General features: G+C 41.9%; 1 protein-coding gene across 4 annotated transcripts in view; it reads left to right on the forward strand.

Annotated features, from left to right (window-relative positions):
• The window catches only part of TMEM181 (transmembrane protein 181), a 29,980-nt gene that overhangs the window by 2,431 nt on the left and 7,459 nt on the right, over positions 1 to 20,090 (forward strand). The window contains exons 1-17 of one of the 4 annotated variants that reach the window (XM_081854355.1): positions 292 to 414; positions 4,244 to 4,288; positions 5,865 to 5,968; positions 9,846 to 9,901; positions 11,102 to 11,192; positions 11,628 to 11,758; positions 12,521 to 12,628; positions 12,886 to 12,966; positions 13,391 to 13,490; positions 14,368 to 14,498; positions 15,042 to 15,133; positions 15,916 to 15,973; positions 17,326 to 17,428; positions 17,532 to 17,583; positions 18,829 to 18,911; positions 19,425 to 19,514; positions 19,922 to 19,988. In XM_081854355.1, coding sequence (XP_081710481.1) covers positions 392 to 414; positions 4,244 to 4,288; positions 5,865 to 5,968; positions 9,846 to 9,901; positions 11,102 to 11,192; positions 11,628 to 11,758; positions 12,521 to 12,628; positions 12,886 to 12,966; positions 13,391 to 13,490; positions 14,368 to 14,498; positions 15,042 to 15,133; positions 15,916 to 15,973; positions 17,326 to 17,428; positions 17,532 to 17,583; positions 18,829 to 18,911; positions 19,425 to 19,514; positions 19,922 to 19,988 — 1,415 coding nt within the window. In that variant the 5' untranslated portion in view covers positions 292 to 391. Of the gene's footprint in view, positions 1 to 265; positions 415 to 4,243; positions 4,289 to 5,864; positions 5,969 to 9,845; positions 9,902 to 11,101; positions 11,193 to 11,627; positions 11,759 to 12,520; positions 12,629 to 12,885; positions 12,967 to 13,390; positions 13,491 to 14,367; positions 14,499 to 15,041; positions 15,134 to 15,915; positions 15,974 to 17,325; positions 17,429 to 17,531; positions 17,584 to 18,828; positions 18,912 to 19,424; positions 19,515 to 19,921; positions 19,989 to 20,090 lie in introns of those variants that run through there. The other 3 variants (XM_081854353.1, XM_081854356.1, XM_081854354.1) reach the window with 3 other exon arrangements.

Here is a 20,090-nt window from a genome sequence, read left to right on the forward strand (position 1 = left end):
CTCTGTGTGCTTATGTGTGATTGAGATACTGAAAACTACAATTCCCATGTCTCCTTGCGAGGGGCACCGTCGTGGAACTAACTGCCCTGAGGTAGTTTTCCCCCTGGCGGCTTTCAAACTGACAGCCGTTCGCAGAAGGAGCAACGCGCAGGCGCACAGCCTCTCTGCCTACGGGCACACTATACTGACAGGGTGTTTTCCGAGGCCTTGCGGCCCTGCCCCTCCAGTCACGGCCCTGCCCCCTCCAGCGCCCCAGAGGCGGAGCTGGCACGTTGGGTGACGCACGCGGAAGTGATGTGCGCAGCTGGCGCTGCCACGGAGCTTGGCGGGCGGGCGGCTGCCGCTTAGCTTGGGAGAGACCCGCTGCCGGAGTGGAGGCGGCGTGGCGCGCATGCGCAGCATGGATATGGATCTGTGAGTTTTGGGGGTAGCGGGGTGGGGGGGTGGGGGTGCGCGGTAGTTGCGCAGGCCGCGGAAGGAACTCTGGCTGACCTGAACCTATTCCTCTGGCCGGACCACACGGGTTGCTGAGCGAGTGTTGCCCCGCCCCACCCGGCGTAATAAGCCGGAGCGTGTAGTGCTTTAGGCACAGATTTGAAGGAGGAAAACGCTCCTCTTTCCCTGCCTTGTGGGGCTGGCGAGAATTGGGGGGGGGGGCGCTTAGGCTGTACGAGGAACTCTGTCTAACCCAGCGACCTGCTAATAACAGTGTCCCAGAAGCTCACAAGCGGAGCAGAATGGGAACAGCTCCCTCGCTACCTCCCTATTTTAGCTAAATCGGAGCAAGCTGGGAAGACAGCAGTTCCCCCGAACATACACAGACTGCTTGCTTATTGTGGAATAGTCGCTGCCACCCCCTTTGACTTTATAATTAGTGTCAGAGCCTTGGGTCAGCAAGTGACAGGTGTCATTTGAATATGACACAGACTTTCGGCCGCAGCACTGTTCATTTTAGAAACAAATCTTTTGAGGAATGGATCCTTCTTTCCTCTAGCTCCTTTATCGCTTAGTGATTGTGAGAGGCAGGGAGAGATGTCTGAGCATGTGTGTCATATTTGTACCACTCATTAAGGCCTTTTGTGCATTGGGTGAGCTGGGTAGTGTTAACTTATTTTTGACAGAAATGCTCAGTGGAAGAGTGTTGCCTCACATCGTCCCCAAAGCCATGCCAAAGTAAAGGCTGGAGTCTGGACAGTTGTTGGCTCGAGTTACATTGACATACAAAAGCTAGCTCAAATGTTACAATGAAGCAGGATAAGACATTTTCAGGTACCACATGTCTTAACATAGGTACCACACGTGGAGTCCTGTGTTCAACTCAGGGTGCCACAATTTACGAAGGACATTGACAAGCTGGAATGTGTGCAAAGGAGGGTGACCAAGATGCTAAAGGGTCTGGAAACCAAGCTTTATGAGGAACAGTTGATAGAATTGGGTTTGTTTACCCTGGAAAAGAGGGGACTGAGATAAGACACACATCTTCAGATATGTAAAGGGCTGTCACATGGAGGATGGAGCAAGCTTGTTTTCTCCTGCTCCAGAGGGCAGTACCTGAACCAGTGGCTTCAAGTTACAAGAAAGGAGAGTCAGTCTAAACACGGGAAGAACAGTATTCTGGAACAAACTCCTACAAGAGGTGGTGGACTCTACTTCATTGAAGATTTTTAAGGAGAGGTTGGATGGCCATCTGTCATGTATAATCTAGTTGAGATTCCTGCATTGCAGGAGGTTGGACTAGATGACCCTTACGAGTCCCTTCCAACTCTGTACTTCTATGATTCTATAACTTCTGCTATTGCATTTAAAGTGGACTTTTATCAGTGATGAGATCCAGGAGTTTAAAAAGTAGCTGAGACCCTCTAGATCTTCCTGTAGATGAAAGCTTCACTCAAGCTCCAATTCATACATGTTAAAGAGAAGTGCTGTTCTTTTGCACTCCTTGTTTCTTTAAATGTATGAACTGTCTATGAAATAGTTTGAAACTAGCTCTTAGTAGGACTGCTGTGGTATTTACAATGTTTGCAAATGTCTTAGGAAAGATCTGTTTAATAAGCCGAGTTCAGGGTGCTTCTGGTTTTTGCTTCTCCTCATACTTCATACAAGTTTAATAAATTTAATAAATAATACCTATTTTCTGCTTGTGACCTTTAGAGAGAATGGAATGATTTCTCTGCCTAATTATCAGAAGCAACTTTATAAAATGTGTGGACAAAAGTTCACAAAACTGGTTTTGGCTCTAAAGTTCTTAAAACAAACACACACAAGCTATGATTCAAGGCCACTAGATCATTTCCTTGCTCTCCTTTCAAGGAAACTGACTCTCCTTTTTGTGTTTCCTGCTGAGGACCTGAAGGCTGATTCCTCTGTAGAAAAGTCAACTTAAATGTTGGGTTGCTTCTCTATTGCATACTGAATCTCTGCCATAGCAAGCATGTTAACCAGTGTCTCAAAATGACCATGGCTGTAAGAGGTGGTATTACCTTCTGTCCCCAGCAGATTTTCACAATGGCTGCTTGAAAACCAGTGCCATGAATAAAGTAGATAACTTCTAGAGTCTAGACAACATGCTGGACTGAAAATTCATGGTACCTGACATGTTCTTCAGGAATTGAGTAATATTTTAGCATTTATATAGTGTTTTAATGTGTTGAAAGAGCTTTACTTAAAATATTGCATAGTGGGTAATAGAGTCTGAGCTACAAACCAGGAAATTCCAGGTTCATAGCTCACCTTGGTCATAAGCCACTCTCTCTTAGCCTCCGGCCGCTGCCTGCAATATGGGAGAAAATAATACTGAATTACCCTGCAGGGTTGTTATAAGAATTTTAACTAGATAAAGCATGTGAAGTGCTTTGAACACTTGAAAGTACAAATTTCTTTAATTTTTGGTATTAATAGTAATAGTTCTTGTAGCAACCAGAAGTAAGATTAGATCCACACTTTCTGGTACACAGCTCAACCTCTTAGTCACTACGTTTCAGGGTATATGCAGTTGATTTGCTTCACTTGTGATATGCTCGTTTTAGTTACATCTCCACCTCTGCACATCTTCAAGTATGTGGCAGAAGATTCAGATATCCAATAATCAGCATGACCAACAGGAAAATCTCTCTGTGTTTCTTTGTTTTACTTTTGGAGAAAGCTTGGTGTTACTGCAGGAAAAAAGCACAGTAAAACAAATCATGTGAATTGCCTTGAGTCACATTAAGGTGTCATTCTGCACACTTTTCATGCAACGTACATCCTAACCATAAGAATATGACTCAGAAGAAAACCTCATTGCATTTACGCGGCGGGGTGAGCTCCCGTCTTTCGGTCCCAGCTCCTGCCCACCTAGCAGTTCGAAAGCACCCCTAAGTGCAAGTAGATAAATAGGTACCGCTTTATAGCGGGAAGGTAAACGGCGTTTCCGTGTGCTGCGCTGGTGAGCCAGAGCAGCTTCGTCACGCTGGCCACGTGACCCGGAAGTGTCTCCGGCCTCTTAAGTGAGATGGGCGCACAACCCTAGAGTCGGACATGACTGGCCCGTATGGGCAGGGGTACCTTTACCTTAAGAATTAATTATGGGAGGTGTGGCAAAATGAGGGGGGTGGACTCTAGCTGAATACTTGTTTGCCAGTGGGGAAACTGACTGCTAGGTCCAGTGATGTGGGGCGGACTTTTTTTTAAAGGGCACATTTTTCCAGTTCTTTTTTTTCTATGAAAAAAGGTTCCATTTGATAATTTCAGTAGTAGCAATGAATGGATACCAACTGCAAATGCAACATTAGGCAACCTTGGTGCTTTCAAATGTTTAGCTTTGTTTGCTAAATACAGGTAAAATAAACATTCTAAATTGGATTAGTCTCTAGGGCAGTGAAGGCCAAACTTGGCCCTCTAGCTGTTTTGAGACTGCAATTCCCATCATCCCTGACCACTGTTAGTGAGGGATGATGGGAGTTGTAGTCCAAAAACAGCTGGAGGGCCAAGTTTGGCCATCACTGCTCTAGGGCATCAAAAGGTGTTCAGATGCAGATTACCTTGTTTTGAAATTACCTGCCCCCCATCCCACATCACTGGCTAAGACACGGTCTTAGAACTTCCAGCTACAATGCTTCTTTATTGCCCATACTAAATTGATCCTGGGACAGGTACGGGTGTACTGTGCGACTCCTGGTTACATGTGTTCCAAGTGAATGCTAGATCTTTTCCCTTCTTTAAATCTTCTGTTTTCTCTCTCTCCTGCTTCTCTGATGCTGCTGAGTGATGGGGTTAAGACGCCTCTCTCTTTAGGACTGTTGCATCAGAGGTAAATCAAGGACGGTTAAACCTGTGGATATGTTGTGTTCAGTCTAACATCCTTAGGAACGTTGTGTTTTTCCCCCCCTTTTGGATCAGATGGGATCGTGGCCTTTTGAGGGTGTTGGTTTTCCCCTCTGTCTTTCACTGCAGCTTGGCTGGCCTGCATGGCTGATCTGGAGCAGCAGTTCTGTAAGCCCTTCTTGCAGTGTATCTCTGCTCCTTGGCTTTTGTACATTGCAGCCTGCATTGCATGGGAGGAAGCAAACCAAAGGCTGCTTGTGGGCTGAGTGGCATTTTGCGCTCTCTAAACCCCGGCTTTGTCGGTATAAACCATTTTGTGCCTGCAAGGTATGAAAAAAGAGGCAAGCCGCAGACTTGTGCACACTTTGCGTTCCCTTCCCTTGCTCTTGTCCTGCTGTCCTTAAGTGAAAAAAAAAATGGACAGCTAGGGCAAAATCAGGCTGGATCTTGTTTACGTTACTTATGAGGTGGAATAAAGTTAATCTGTCGTAAGCAGGGTGTATGGGGATAACTTGCAGGGGAAAGGGGGTTTATATACCTACTTCACTTGCTGGTTTCTTTCTGTGATCACCCCAGTCATTTCCCCTCCCCCCCCCCATTTCTAGGAACCCAACTGGAAGAAAAACAGTTGGGTGGGTGTCCAAAAGAAAAGAGCTTCTATGAGGGACAGTCACGCTCTCACTACATGCTTTGCAGTTTGGTTCCTTTGCCTCATATTTGCCGCTGCTGAGTTTGAAGATAATTTCCTAGATGATTTTTTTTTTCTTTTTGTGAATTGTTATTTATTACCAAAAAAATCTCCTAATTTCTTAACTATGTATTTGGACATGCTTTTCGATTTCCTTGAATACCTGTAATGCAGAAGTGGAAGCATTCATTCAACAAGGAAAGTGTTTCAAAATAACATGTTAGTCCTGTTTTGAGTTCCCAATAGGCTGAATGCTAAAAGTGTCCAACCTGTTTTTCGCCCTGTAATAGATGGGTTAATTTATAGATGGCTAACTGTTTATAGTTTGAAAGTCTGCTCCATAATGTATCTTGGCGTTGCCTTCCTATTGATTCAAGCACAATCTTAATGTCAGTTCATGACTGTGCATGTGGAAAATGTTGATTCATCCCTCTTGTTACCAAGTTGTATTAAGCACCTGATATCACGACTACTGCATATCTGTAGCATATAAGTTAGAAAAAAGGTTGCACATACATTTCAGAATTTTGACGACTTTGAGAAGATATAACCAATATTCCACAGATACAAATGTGCCTGCTTGTACCACCTGCTTAGCTATATGTAAGTTTCTGTTATGGGGCACACCAATGTGTGGGGTATGTGGTCAGAATGAACCTGCTGCCAATCAAAGCAGTGCTTTACTGCCAGTCCTGGTCCCTGTTGGTTCAGCTTAATGATACTTGCTCCCAGGTAACTGTGTATAGGGCTACAGCCTTCGAAAAAGCCTTCCCCTTTCTGATGGCACATTTTATCAAACAAAACATAGAGTGTTTTTAACTGGATACTTGGTGTGGGAAACTTGCTAACTTGTTCTTTCTCTCCTTGTTTGCAGGTTGGCCCCAATGCGATTGTATACGCTGTCCAAACGCCACTTTGTCTTGGTCTTCGTTGTATTCTTCATTTGTTTTGGTTTAACCGTTTTAATAGGTATTGCAGGTAAGATTTTGTCTTTTCGGTTAATGATTGTTTTCTCTATTTACTTGCCTCCTATTCTTTCCCATTGTTTTGCTATCAAGACATACAGCTTGAATTTGTGCCCCTTCCTTAGGTTTTTAATGAGTAGTTGGTGGTGGGGATTGAAATTTATCAAGTGTTTAAAAGAAGCTGGCAACACCCAAAACTGACAAGGAGCAGAGATCCTACCCACTAGCCCCAGCCATGGAGCCATTTTTGCCTTTTATGTTGTCTTATCCCTGACCACTGCAAGGTTACAAATTAGCCTGTGTCTCCATTCTCACCATACATAGTCCAGAATCTGCGTCCTGAAATTATATTGGACTTAGATTTTAGTAAAACATAACTACAAACAGTGTAGTCAAGGACCAGCTTGCTGCTCCTTGAAGCAATTTTATCCAGCCGTTGATAGTCCTTCTCAAATCTACTATGTACTGTGAGAAGTGGCTAGTGCATGCTTGAACATTCTTTCTTTTGGAGAGACATGCCTCTCAATTGTGATGTCTTGATTTCTTATGGAGAGGTTGAGTAATCACTAGTAAAAGTGTAATCACTAGTAAAAGTGATTCTTTTGATGGTTTTTTTTTCTTAAGGTGATATTTTGGTATTTCATCCAATTTCTTGGTGATTTCAAATTGAGCTTTTGAACTGCTTAAAAACATTTGATGTGATAGACCCTTTTTATTTGGCTTGATACTTTTGTGGGAAGCAGCCAGGGTCAAGCTGCAGGTCTTGAGACATTTCAGAATGTAATGCTAAAACTTACAAGTACATTGCTGTACTTGTATCTTAGGGATGGCACTGAAATTGAAAGCTAAAACCCATGCAGACCACACACTTGGGGAAGTGAGGGACTGTGTTTTACATATTATAAATAAATTTTAGTGAGGAAATTGCATACCAGATTGTACCCAAATGTGTGTGCTTGCTTAGATTGGGTAAAGCACATATGGCTGCTTAAAAAAAAAGTAAAAGGTAAAGGACCCTTGGACAGTTAAGTCCAGTCAAAGTTGACTATGGGGACACCAGGCTAACTCCCATAATAAAAAATGTGTGCATGATATATTATAAAAATCTTGTACATTTCAAAGAAATGCCTTTACATTCAAAACATGTATGTATATAGTTAGTCACATTGCCAAGCAGGATAATTCCTGCAAGCTCTCTCTCCACCTCCCTCCCTATTCATAAGAGGGTAGCTGTATTGATGCTAATCAGTGGCTGCATTTGAACATCACTGTAACCTATGATTTATACCAGGGGGAGAGACAAACTGGCAGCTGTTCCTGTAAGCTTTTGTGGCCCCCCCGGGAAGACTCTCCAAAACGTGTCACCTAATTTTTCATTTTTAAATACAAAACTGTTTAAAACTTTTAATATTTATCCCCCCCCAAAAAACCCTCTTGTTTTTCTACTGCTCCCGTAATGCAAAAGGCTTATTTGCCCCTTAGTCTTCCCCAACTTCATCCGTTTTTAAAAGTTATTCCCTCCCCCGACTGTTCACAGAGGACCCCTTTTATGATTCTGTGATATGAAAAGGTTTTTGTCACACCCACACACCCAATTTCCCCAAAACGTGGCTTAAAAAAACCAATATTTTTAACTGAATTTAATAATGAATGATAAAAAATTGTCCGAAGGCAAGCTTGAGAAGTGCAGTTCTCATCACAGCCACTTTTACACTTTGGCCATGAAACTTAGGCATGTTCCCTTAGGCCATCAGAGTGCGGCCATCAGCCCCCTAAAGGTGAGCCATTCCTGGCACGTCCTGATGCGACTGAGCCACAGTGAGCCTCAGGCTTCCTTGCTCCCCTGTCTCCATTCAGCACAGACATAGAGGAAAGAAGTTAAGAACCTTTCACTTCCAGTTCTAATTTCTCATTATTATTGAATAGATATTATCCTGCCCTCCAAATAAGATTCACTAGGGAGTGCGATCTGGTCCACAGTAGGTTGACCACTGCTGATTATTTTCTATCGGCTGGGTTATTCAAATGTTATTTACATATTTAGTACAGAGACTAGTCTACACTGAAAACACTTGTTGAAAAGAATACAAACTCTGAACTGAATACAGTTATCTGAAGACAGTAACCCATAAGCTTCTTGCCTGCGATTCTAAACACGCATACTTAGAAGTGTCTTATACTGGAATTTCCTTGGTACACTTGGGATTGGAGTGCTGCTTTCAGTAAATTTCTATTCTCTGCTGAAACTGTGTAGTCAATAGTTTTGCTACATAATAATCTGAGCTACATTCCATCATGTAGAATTGCTCTCAAGCACCATATGGTACTTTGTACCATGCTGGAATGGTGGACCTGACCTTTGATATTGTGGTGAAACTGTTGATGCTGTAGCTTCTTTATCCATACTCTGTTATGTTGGCAGACTGGTTTATTTGAGCCCAATTTACTGATATACATAGTTTACTTTTAAAGAGTTCAGTAGCAATAAAGGATGCTTCAGCTGTTTTTTTTTTTTAAAGAAAAATACTTTTTTGAGATTTCTGTTTCTTAAAACAAGATGAGAATCCAGACTGTAGCAGAATGAGAGCTCAAAGGCATAGCTGTGGGTGCGGTATAGAAGAGCAGGATTTTCTGCAAGGCAAAGACGAGTCCACATATTGTGGCTGACACATCCCAGCCTGCCCTTCAGACGTAGGGGGCAAGGTCTTGTCTGAGATCATGCCATGTTCAAGATCCAAAGTCACTGTGTGGTGGTGGGAGTTCCTGTGGTCCCCTGCCCTCTGAGCTAGAAAGTGAGCTGAGGGGCTTTTCCTCTTGCACTGAGTCACAGTGACACCAGGAAAGCACTGAGAAATCTCTCTGCATTGGGGAGGGCTCCTGCATATTTTCCAGACCATCCTCTGGCCAGTGGCAAACTGGGATTTGTAGACCCTTGGGTGGTGATGAGCATGAAGGAAGGTTGGGCCTTGAGAGATGCCACCTGCTCCCACTCTTCAAATATTATTTCAGTCCAGTTGTTTCTGAGGCTATGCTAGATACTGCAGTGGGCAATCCCTCTTCCTGCTGCTGGACTGTGATATCATAGAAACCTTCTCAAGGCTGCTCTCTTCCATTGTGCTGCAGTGGTTTACAAAAAGAAAATCTGGTTGCAAACCTGTTGCAGGCAAATCAAATCTCCTGTCTCTTGTGCCTGGCATCTGGAATTCTGCATGTGACCTGAATTGACAGCAGGGCTGGGGAATCTGTGGCTGTCCAAATGTTGGACTAAAACTCCCATGAGCCCTGACCATTGTCCAGGCTGGCTGGGCTTGATGGGAGTTGGTGTCTAATAGCATATGGAGGAATGCATGTTCCCAACCCTGATACCAAGATGCCATTTAGCTATCATGGCTAATAGTTATTGATAGACCTGTTCTTCTCCCACCAGAGGAAACAACCTACTTATAGAAAGCTGCTATACTGGGGGAAACTAGGCTGGTACCCTTTTCACTGGCATATCGCTTCCTGTGTGCATAGAGTGTGTTTTAAAAGTGGGAGGACCATTCAACCCTCCACTAAAACGCCCTCTAAAGTAGAACAGTCTCTGGCTATGTAGTCTATAGTCCAGTTTTGTTCTGTGGTGAGCTATGTCTAAAGATCCTTTGATGTCTGTAGTGTATGGTAATGTGAATGTGGAACTTGACTCTGAGTCCAATTGAATTCTACCGGCAATGTGGATAAGAAATCATCCCTTAATTTTGATGCATGTGTAAAACAGGAGCTTCTGTGTAATTTAACATTCTCTATCTGTCTATCATTCCTGACATTTTCAGCTAATAACGGTCGTCATTAAAAATTTAGGCTACAACAGGTATTCGCATATTGAGCTCATGTCTCTGTCTATTGTATAGGTCCCAATGTCATTGAACCCTTTCAAGTGAAATCTCAGTTGAATAATGGCTCCAAGGTAAGTCTTCTTATACTGTTTATAGATTGGGCATGCTTGTTCTGACACACAAATATTTCAGGGTGGGATTCACCTAACAAACCCTGTCAGGGGAGCCCTTCACAAGGACTTATGCTTGTGCAATGGGGCTTTCCTCTCATACTCCCACCTGAGCCCCATGAAATGGGCTCCAAGAGGGAGGTTGGGAGAACCCCCAGAACTGTGTGCAGTTGGAGGAGAGGGAGAGTCATTTCACCTGGCAAGCTGGAACAATAGGAAGAGTACAACGTTGAATTCCACACGTAGCCTCAAGTATTTGGTGTATTCAACACAATCCTTCCTAGGTCTGTGGGAGTTTGCCTTAGGACTTAGTCCATCAGTTCTTGAGCTGGTCATGTTACATGGGGCATTTCCAGGACCCTGTGGAGCAAAGCAGAACCTAGACTGCAGACCTTGTGTAGGGTGTGGGGTTTGAAGGTCATCTGCAGGTAGCCATACTGAACAGTCCAATCTCAATGATATCAACAGAGGGTATGGATGCTCCTCCGAGCTCTTGCCACAGTCGTGACATACAGAAAAGAGAGGCATGCATTTGCCTAAGAACTGATTGATAGCACTTTTTCATCGTGTCCTAGTTATTTTTGCTGTGCTTTATAAGAATTCCTTCACTTTGCTTTGCTATTCTAGAAAACACTAGGAACAAGAAGACAGTATCTGCACCTTTCCTGCAACAAGCATTTTAGCTGTGCTGCATGTTGATGAGGAAGGGCCATGACTCAGTTGCAGAACACATTCTATGCATGCAGAAGGTCCTAGATTCAATCCCAAAAATATTTGGTTAAATTTCTGGTGTAGCAGTGCTTGTAAGATTTCTGCCAGTCTTCTGGAGAACCCCTGGTAGAATAGATTGACCTGCACCCAGTCCTTTACTCTGCTAATGCGCTGATTTAGAACACCCACTGCCTCGTCTGGATTTGATGAAAAGGAGAGAGAAAGCTGGCTGTAATCCACATATTGATTGCACCACATCTCAGCCCACATCTCCCAATAACCCCTCTCGGAGTTTCTTATACTTATGAAATAGCATGGATGGTAAAATGGAGCCCAGTGGAATCTCATAGTATAACAACCTCACAGACAAAACTTGCTCACAAAACTTGGAGAAGCTAATATAGTAAAATGAATGACTGTGGTTTAACTCTTGCTTCCATTTTGTTCTAGATAAGGCCATTTAATTTAAGTTCACCGCCGTTATCTACTTATAATCAGCAGTTATGGCTGACATGTGTAGTGGAGTTGGACCAACGTTTTGGTAAGTGTTACTTAGCATATATGATTATATTAATTATGTATATATCAACCATATACGGAAATGTGTGTATATTGCCTGCCTGTACAATGTAAGGTCACCAGGACAGATAAAAGGAAGTAGTGCTTCACACAGTGCGTAGTTAAACAACGCAATTTGTTACCACAATGTACTAGCTTCAGTGAGCAGTTGTTATTGAGGGTTGGAATGTACTCTTGATTCTGTTATAGAATCCATTCATTTTTTGTTGTTACTGCATCTGTTATCATATATATATATATATATATATATATATATATATATATATATATGCAGGTTTTGGTGTCCTCGGGTGTCTACGAAAAGCAAATATATATATACATATATATATATATATATATATATATGTATACTCTAGCCCATAAATTGTAGCATCTGAATGGACTTTTGTTTTTTCAGATAACAAATGGAATGGCTTGAAAAAAAACTTCAATATGCTGGTTACAATAAGTGGTGTAATAGAGAATGCAAGCGTCAGGTATTTTAACAAGGAACTTCACAACCGAACAAGGACACTGAACTGTGCACAGGTAATGGCAGTGTACCATTTATTACAGATGAGCTATTTCTGTGGTTTAAAAGCATGATAGAGAGGTGAGGCAAGGTGAGGAAGTATCTCTGTTAGTGAAATCCATAAGCAAAATAGCAGCTAATGTTTTTGACCCCACATTCAAAACGTTGCATTTTGAGAAGCAGTCATGGGCAATAATTCTGTTGGAGGTCCTGGAAAATTGTTGCCAGACAGGATTGACTATATTATATTAGGTGGATGAATTTTTTGATTCTAGTTTCTTGTTAACAACAAAGTGAGGAATTGCAGAGAGCATGTTTTAGAAGTATGAACCTCCAGATCCTCTTTCTGGAATCCACAAATCAAATCAAGGTTACAGCTGTTAACAATCTGCTAATCAACAGTTTCTGTGTTTGCTTTGTTAGTTTTCCTTGAAATCCAGTGGTCACAAAGCAGCACTTCTACTGAATGCAACTAGAGGTCCCAAATGAGTCTTTATTCTTTCTTTGCCTTATGAGCTTAGGGCAGCTGTGCTGTTACAAACAGTAGAGAAGTCTAAGGGAGTATCATGCAAGAAGGCAGGGATACCCTAATTGAATTTCACCATTAAATCAATTCTGATATGCTAACTCATTTATTGCAATGGTTGGCCCAACCCTAAATGTCTCAAAAGCCTAGAAAGAAAAAAACCTGATTGTAGTTGGTGTGTGTATGGTGTTCTCACTGTTGAATTTCTTTCCCTTTCCCTCCCAATTTCCCCTCTTCCAATGTGTGCTCCTAGCAATGTGCTGAATTTATTGTGGTCCATCTTGGTTATCTGAACTACACTCGCTATGAGATCACTGTCGCCTTTGAAAACCTTCCTCCAATCAAGCATTACAATTTCACAGTAAGTGAAGTAAAGGCAAACATAGAATGAAAGTGTAGTTTTAACTGTAAATCTTTGCGTTGACTGTAATATTGAAGGGCACATTATTTCCCCTTGAAGTTTCAGTGGCTTAGACCCACAAGAAATACTGGTTCCAGTGTTAAATTTATCACACCGATAAATAAATGAGTAATAAAATACTGAATATAAACCATTATGACTGATGCCATCTACATTCCTTTAGCTTTCTTGTTAATATTCTAATTTCTTTCTTTCAGTGGAAAACCTATAACTCAGCCTTCTCTCAAGTGGAAATCTGGTTCCGATTTGTCTTTGTGGTCCTTACTTTCATCGTCACAGTGAGTGTCGATTGTTCAGTTTTATTTTTGTATGAGATGCGGAAGTTGCTCTGGAAGGGAGAGTTTATTGCTAGAGGGATGGAAGGATAATGGCCAGAGACATAGGTGGGATACAAAAGAGGGAGTGCTACAGGATAAGAAAAGTGAAGTGAAAACAAGGAGAAATATAAGACACTGAAGTGTTCTGGTATGTGATGCCTCCCCAACATGGTTTGAGGTGGTTCCTGTTCACTGGGTTTTGGGGGCACTGATGTTCTCCTGGGGCTGCATCAGCCAACCTATTCTCTGAAGTGCAAGAAATCCTTGCAGAACTTGCTGCCTAATGTAGCCCATGTGCCGCAGCTTACATTCTTCCTTTTTTATCTGAAGACAAACGGGTACTGCATAATCTTCGCTGATTATTATTTTTTATGTTCCTTTGCAGTGTCTCTTTGCACACTCCCTGCGCAAGTTCTCAATGCGAGATTGGGGAATAGAGCAGAAGTGGATGTCGATCCTCCTCCCCCTGCTGTTGCTCTATAATGGTATTTATATGTATTACATCATGCTGTGATCGGCTCCTGGGGCCATGCTTTATAAGGCAGATTCCCCCCTGCCCTCGTCCCATAAGTGAGATTGGGGAGGAAAGGAAAAATAAATAAATACAAGCCCCTTTCTTTTGAAATAAGTTTGGGGAAGAGCAGAATCCATGCGATGCCCTTGTGCTCAAAGAAGGATGTTTCACCCCTCTGCAATTTTTGCCAATTCCCTCTGGTGGTCCCCCCCAAAAAACTTCCAGCAGTGAATTTTGGGGGCACTGGATACTGCAGGGAGCTGGCAAAAATCACCCCCTCTTCTGTTAGCAGAGGCACCTGCTGGTTAAAAAAGCCTTTTGTGTGAGTACAAGTGTACCAGTTGGATTGCACCCAGGGCCAGCATGGGAGAATTTCAGTTCTCACTGATTCTAGCTTTTAAAAATAGCTATTTATCTGCCCTTTCCACAGTCAGGTGTCCAAGGCAGCCAGCAAAGGGAGGGGGGGGTCGGGAAATTATTACAAAAATACAATACAATACAATGGTTTAGAATGTATAAAACAAGTGGCTGAACAACAGGAGCAGATTAAAAAAACAGCAGCTGGCTTTCGCCATCTACCATCATAGAGTTTCAGGAAAGCAATATCAGTTTGGCAAGCTAAAGGCCTGTTTGAAAAAGCCAAAACTTTCCCTGCTGGCTAGAGTCCATATGAGAGGGAGCTAGACAGGACTCCTTAGGAGAGGATTTGCATAGTCTGGGTGCAGCCACTGAGAAGGCTCTGTTGAGTCGCAGCTCTGACACACAATTAGGCTGCAAGAGAGTGCCCAAGTGCAGAGTGGAACAACATTTTCCGTGGTTGTCTTGTGACACTTTTTCTTTTGTTGCAGATCCATTTTTCCCCCTCTCATTCCTAATCAACAGTTGGTTTCCTGGAATGCTAGATGACCTCTTCCAGTCACTGTTCTTATGTGCATTGCTGCTGTTTTGGCTCTGTGTCTACCATGGGATCAGAGTGCAGGTCAGGAGGAGACACATATTTCAATGCTATCTACATTCTGCCTTTCACACTTATCTCTTGCTCTGTGCATATGTGTGTGCGCTTTACTGCTTTTTACTGGATAAACACTCATTAAGTCACCCATTAAAACCTATTCCAAATAAACAGTTTTGGAAAAATCTTAAACCAAAGGAATAAATAACGTTAATAAAGGGTCTCACTTGTCAAAGAACAAGTTAAACTTACTTTATTTGTAGCATTTTTAATCCTTCCCTTCCTCTGCTGAACTCAGAAAGCTGTAGTTCAGCCTCTCCCCTCCTTTCCCAGCCAAGTAGATTAGAGAGAGCCTACAAATATCCTATGAACTTTATGAATTATTTTTCCCCGCTTGCATGCATCCCCAGTTTGGATTCCACCCAGAAACTCTGTGTGAGTTTCTCAAAATTAAACTATTTGTTGCTGCTGTCCCTCCAAAAAAAGTACAACAATATTTCACAATATTGTAAATTAACTGATGTCTGAAAACCAAGTTTAATATTCTTAATTTATCCTTTTCTTTGTTAGGGCGAAAGGAGGTGCATAACGTTCTATTTTCCTAAACTCCTTATTGTTGGTCTTTTGTGGCTGGCTTCTGTTACATTAGGAATATGGCAGACGTGAGTAACTTCTCTCTTTTCATCTTTCCTCTTTTCCCTTCTCTGATCACTAAATTCTCTGATCACTAAATAGCCTTGAACAAGAAAGCAGGATTTTTTTTTAATAGTTCCTATCTTTTGCTTTTCCTCTGGTAAAAGCAAAGACTAAGTCCACCATTTGGAGAATGTAAAGCACATGTTGAAACTGCAGTAAATATTGGGAGATAGCTTTGTATCCTGAGATCTGACTAAAGTCTTCCTTAGCTGCATAGATTATTCAGTCTGTTAGCATATGATCAGAATATGAAGTCTTCCTACTACATAGAGAGAGCCCACTTTCCTTGTAGTTGAGGTACCCTCTGGAACAGATTGAGGGAGTCCAGGAACCTTCATGGTAAGGAGGAATCACTGAAAATTCTCTCCCTCCCCTATTCCGCCGAGGAATTCTTCCATGGGTAAGCACTGCATTGGATACTCAAGAAGTGGCAAACGTTATTCAGCTCTGAGTAGTCATAGGATTTTAAAACATTTTCCTAGTGCTATGTGTATGTGTATTTGAATGTGTTTGTTCCAGCTTTCTTAGTTCTGCATAAATAGAAAACATAATTATAAACTCAAATTGGAATAATTTTTTTCTGGCTTTTTCTTGGAAACTGTAGTAGAGAGAGTCCAAATCTGTATCTTATTAAGTTGAGGGGGAAGAAATGGCCAATTTTTTAAACATGTTAGTTTCTATGGATTTATTTTTAGTTTTATGATGCATACAAATTCTTACATTAAATGGTCTTATTATTTTTTTTTAGTGTCAATGAACTACATGACCCAACATACCAGTATGGGATTGACACAAACAACTTTCAGGTAAATTAGTGTGAACAATCCTTTCTGTTTATATAAGAAATGCTGTGTGGATTATCAGATTTTGAAAAACGCTGAGCTATTTTGATCCGTCTGTCCAGCTGATGTCCTATGCTGACACAACTGCAAAACGATAGGTAACAGGCTGTCACTTAAATATTGGTTGTAGCTTTGCTTACATTTAGTTTCTAGGGACTACTTTTGTGATCCCTGGAAGAACCTTCAGAAAAAGAATGGTGAGAACCCACTTAAATTCAGGGTTAGAAACTTGAAATTGTTACGTGTAAGACTCCTCTGATCACAACAAAAGCCTACCAGCTTTGCAAAAAACCATCTCACACAGATTCTTGTAATTAGGAGAATCTCACATGTAACAAAATCAAGTTTCTAAAGGGCTGTCACATGGAAGATGGAGCAAGCTTGTTCTCTCCCACTCCAGAGTATAGGACCTGAACCAATAGATTCAAGTTACAAAAAAGGAGATTCTGACTAAACATCAGGAATAATTTTTTGACTGTAAGAGCTGCTTCGCGCTGGAACAGACTCCTTCTAAATATGATGGACTCTCCTTCCTTTGAGGTTTTTAAGCAGAGGTGGATAGCGTCTTCCAGGGATGCTTTTGTTGATGTTCCTGCATTTCAGCGGTTGGACTCCCTTCCAACTTCCCTTCTACAATTCTATGATTCTATGATTCTAATTTTGTTGAAAGACTTGTTGCTCACCTCTGTAAACTATAACTTATTGTTGGTCATCAGTTATATCTTTCATTTAGATTCTTAGAAGTCCAATTGCTGTTTCTAAGATCACGTGAGGATGTCTTAATACAACACAATAAATATTGGGAGATAGCTGTATTAAGAGAAAATGAAACAGAACAGGGAAAATGAAGCGACTTATAAAGTCACTGTTCTCAGCTTCTTTGAAAAACATGTGACCACCTGTGCACCAGGTATGCAAATCAGGGGAAACACATAGAGAAACAGGATTGATAGCACAACATCCCTATGTTTAGCCTGATCAGCATTTTGGAAATCATGTAAAACTGTTCTTATCCGAGAAGCATATAGTGACTGGGATTAAGTTTAGCCATGGTTATTCAAATGTAAAGGCTTTCATCTAAAGGCACTTTTGCCTTAGTGAAAGGCTGGATATGCACCTTTGACACTGGAGACATATATTTTAGGGCCCATCTCATTCTCATAGCTCTAATTTGTTTTAACTGCCTTCGATATTGTATTTTTACATCCTTGTAAGCTGCCCTTGGACCTCATCATGAAGGATATGAAAGAAATGTTGTTTTCATAATCATCATCAGAATAATATTTTTAAAACTTTTGTATATATTTTTGTAACAGGGTATGAAAATCTTCTTCCTTGTGGTGGCAGCTGTGTACATTTTGTACCTTTTGTTCCTGATAATCAGGGCATGCTCAGAACTCCGTAACATGCCCTATGTCGGTAAGCTCTGTTCTGTGCCAATCATGGTTGCTGCGTGGCAGTGTTCTTCCAGCGACAGATTTGTGTTCACTTTCAGATAACCATTTTTCTTCTCCTTCCTCAGATCTCAGGCTAAAATTCTTGACCGCATTGACATTTGTAGTTCTCGTCATTAGGTAAGATACGAATTCTTTTCTGAAAGGTGCTAGATACAGAAATCATTCTGCTGAGGTGCAGATTAGCATCCTTCACATTTCTGATAAAGCACGTACAGTCAAACCTCAGATCTCTGTTTTGGAACATTTTGGCTCCCGAATGACAAAAACCCAGAAGTTTTCAAGTGTACAGTGGTATCTCGGGTTAAGAACTTAATTTGTTCTGGAAGTCTGTTCTTAACCTGAAACTGTTCTTAACCTGAGGTAACACTTTAGCTAATGGGGCCTCCTGCTGCCGCCGTGCCACCGCTGCGTGATTTCTGTTCTCAGCCTGAAGCAAAATTCTTAACCCAAGGTACTATTTCTGGGTTAGCGGAGTCTGTAACCTGAAACATCTGTAACCTGAAGTACCACTGTATTTCGGAAGCCAAATGTCCAACGCAGCTTCCGCTTGAGTGCAGAAAGCTCCTGCAACCAGTCAGAAGCCATGCCTAGGTTGTAAAACATTTCAGAAACCGAATGGGCTTCCAGAACGGATTACGTTCGACAACCGAGGTTTGACTATATTAGATGCCGATACATTATGCTTGGCATATATATACATGTAATATTTTTTGGTTTTTACAAACCACTTAGACTGTTTTGGTATTGTGGTATATAAATATATGAAATAATAACTTCCATTGGCACAATTACCACATCCTTCCCACAACTCCATCCCCTCCCATGCACTCATTTTTTGAGAATCTGGATGTTCCTGTGCGTTGACAGTAGATTTAATTAGGAAGGCTAACATTTGCCCTAAGGGACGCGGGTGGCGCTGTGGTCTAAACCACTGAGCCTAGGGTTTGTCGGCAGTTCGAATCCCCATGACTGGGTGAGCTCCTGTTGTTCAGTTCCTGCTCCTGCCAATCTAGCAATTGGAAAGCACACCAAAAAGTGCAAGTAGATAAATAGGTACCGCTCTGGCGGGAAGGTAAACGGCGTTTCCGTGTGCTGCTCTGGTTTCAGCAGAAGTGGCTTAGTCATGCTGGCCACATGACCCGGAAAAATTGTCTGCGGACAAACTTCGGCTCCCTTGGCCAGTAAAGCGAGATGAGCGCTGCAACCCCAGAGTTGTTCGTGACTGGACTTAACTGTCAGGGGTTTTTTACTTTTACCTTTTAACATTTGCCCCAGCACTAATTTAATGTTTCATTTAACTCTGGTTAGAAAGTAATTACAAAATGTTGAGTGGCTTTTTGGTTTCTTCTCCCTTAACTGCAGCATCGTTATACTATATCTGCGTTTTGGAGCCCAGGTTCTGCAAGACAACTTTGTGGCTGAACTGTCGACCCATTATCATAATTATATCCTTTTCTTGTGACATCGTGGTACTGAGATGTTTCAGTCAAGCTGTCTATGTCAGGCTGTTTGAGGGATTAGCATACTGTAGTTCCCTATATAATGAAGGCCATCAAAGCGTAGGCAAGGCAAGCACGGCTGCGCAGGGTGTCGCAAAGCAATGGCACATCCACAGAAAAGCCCCTCTTCTGTATCCCAAGCAAACATAGCTCAGATGTTGGTGGCATGTGAAGGAGAGCCTCTCTATGTGATCTTAGTAGACAGGCTGGCTTTTAGCTTTTTGTATGTTGGGGCAGCTTTGAACATTAGCACTGCTTTCGTCTGTGACACTACCTATAGGTGAGGCAGCTGTAAAGCAGATTTGACTTTTAAATCTGGAGATAACTTTTTCCTAGATGTTTTGCTAGGGTTTTGATGCTGTCCAGGTTAGCTGCCTACATATATGTGGAGAATGACATTTGTATGCTGCGAAGTGTGCATCTTGAATTGTTTTGCTTGATATCCTTGACTGTTACCACCTGCAGAATTCTTATCGTTCTACGGCTTATTGAACTTCTATTTATACACATTAGCCTTTGTATATTCACCATCAAAAAATGCCCTGTATGGTAAGTTGGCCTCAGTTCGGCTTTTGCTTTCCCCCCCTCTTTTCCTTCCATATTCTATTTGATTGCAAAGAGGTTGCATGTCATACTATTGTGTAAAATATTCAGGTATTATCTCTATTTGGATTTAAGTCCTAGAGCAGGCATAAGAAACTTGTGGCTTTCCACATGTTGTCTTCAAGCTCCTATCTGTCACCACTCACCATGCTGGTAGAGTCTTGCTTCCCTCCATGGTGCTCCATAAGAAGACATATTCCCCTCCTCCCCAAAATGCTAGGCTTGTGGTCTCTCTTGAAAGACTCATCTTGACTATCGAAAGCTTTCTGAAAGTTCAAATAAGCTGAACTGAAAAGGTCCTATAATGGAGAGATATCTTGTTAAGTGAACTTTTCCTTTGCAAAACCTTTCAGAGTCTCAGCTGAAAGATAATCCTGCCTTCTCTATGCTGAACGACTCAGATGATGATGTGATCTATGGGTAAGTAGCGTAAGGCTTACAGTAGTAGTATTAATTTAATATTTTTTCTCATATTCTACAAAATATAAGCCATGGCGGTTTCCTTTTAAAAAGGACTGCCCT

Source organism: Podarcis erhardii (assembly GCF_964252035.2).
Source record: "Podarcis erhardii genome assembly, chromosome: 3".
Taxonomy (NCBI): domain Eukaryota; kingdom Metazoa; phylum Chordata; class Lepidosauria; order Squamata; family Lacertidae; genus Podarcis; species Podarcis erhardii.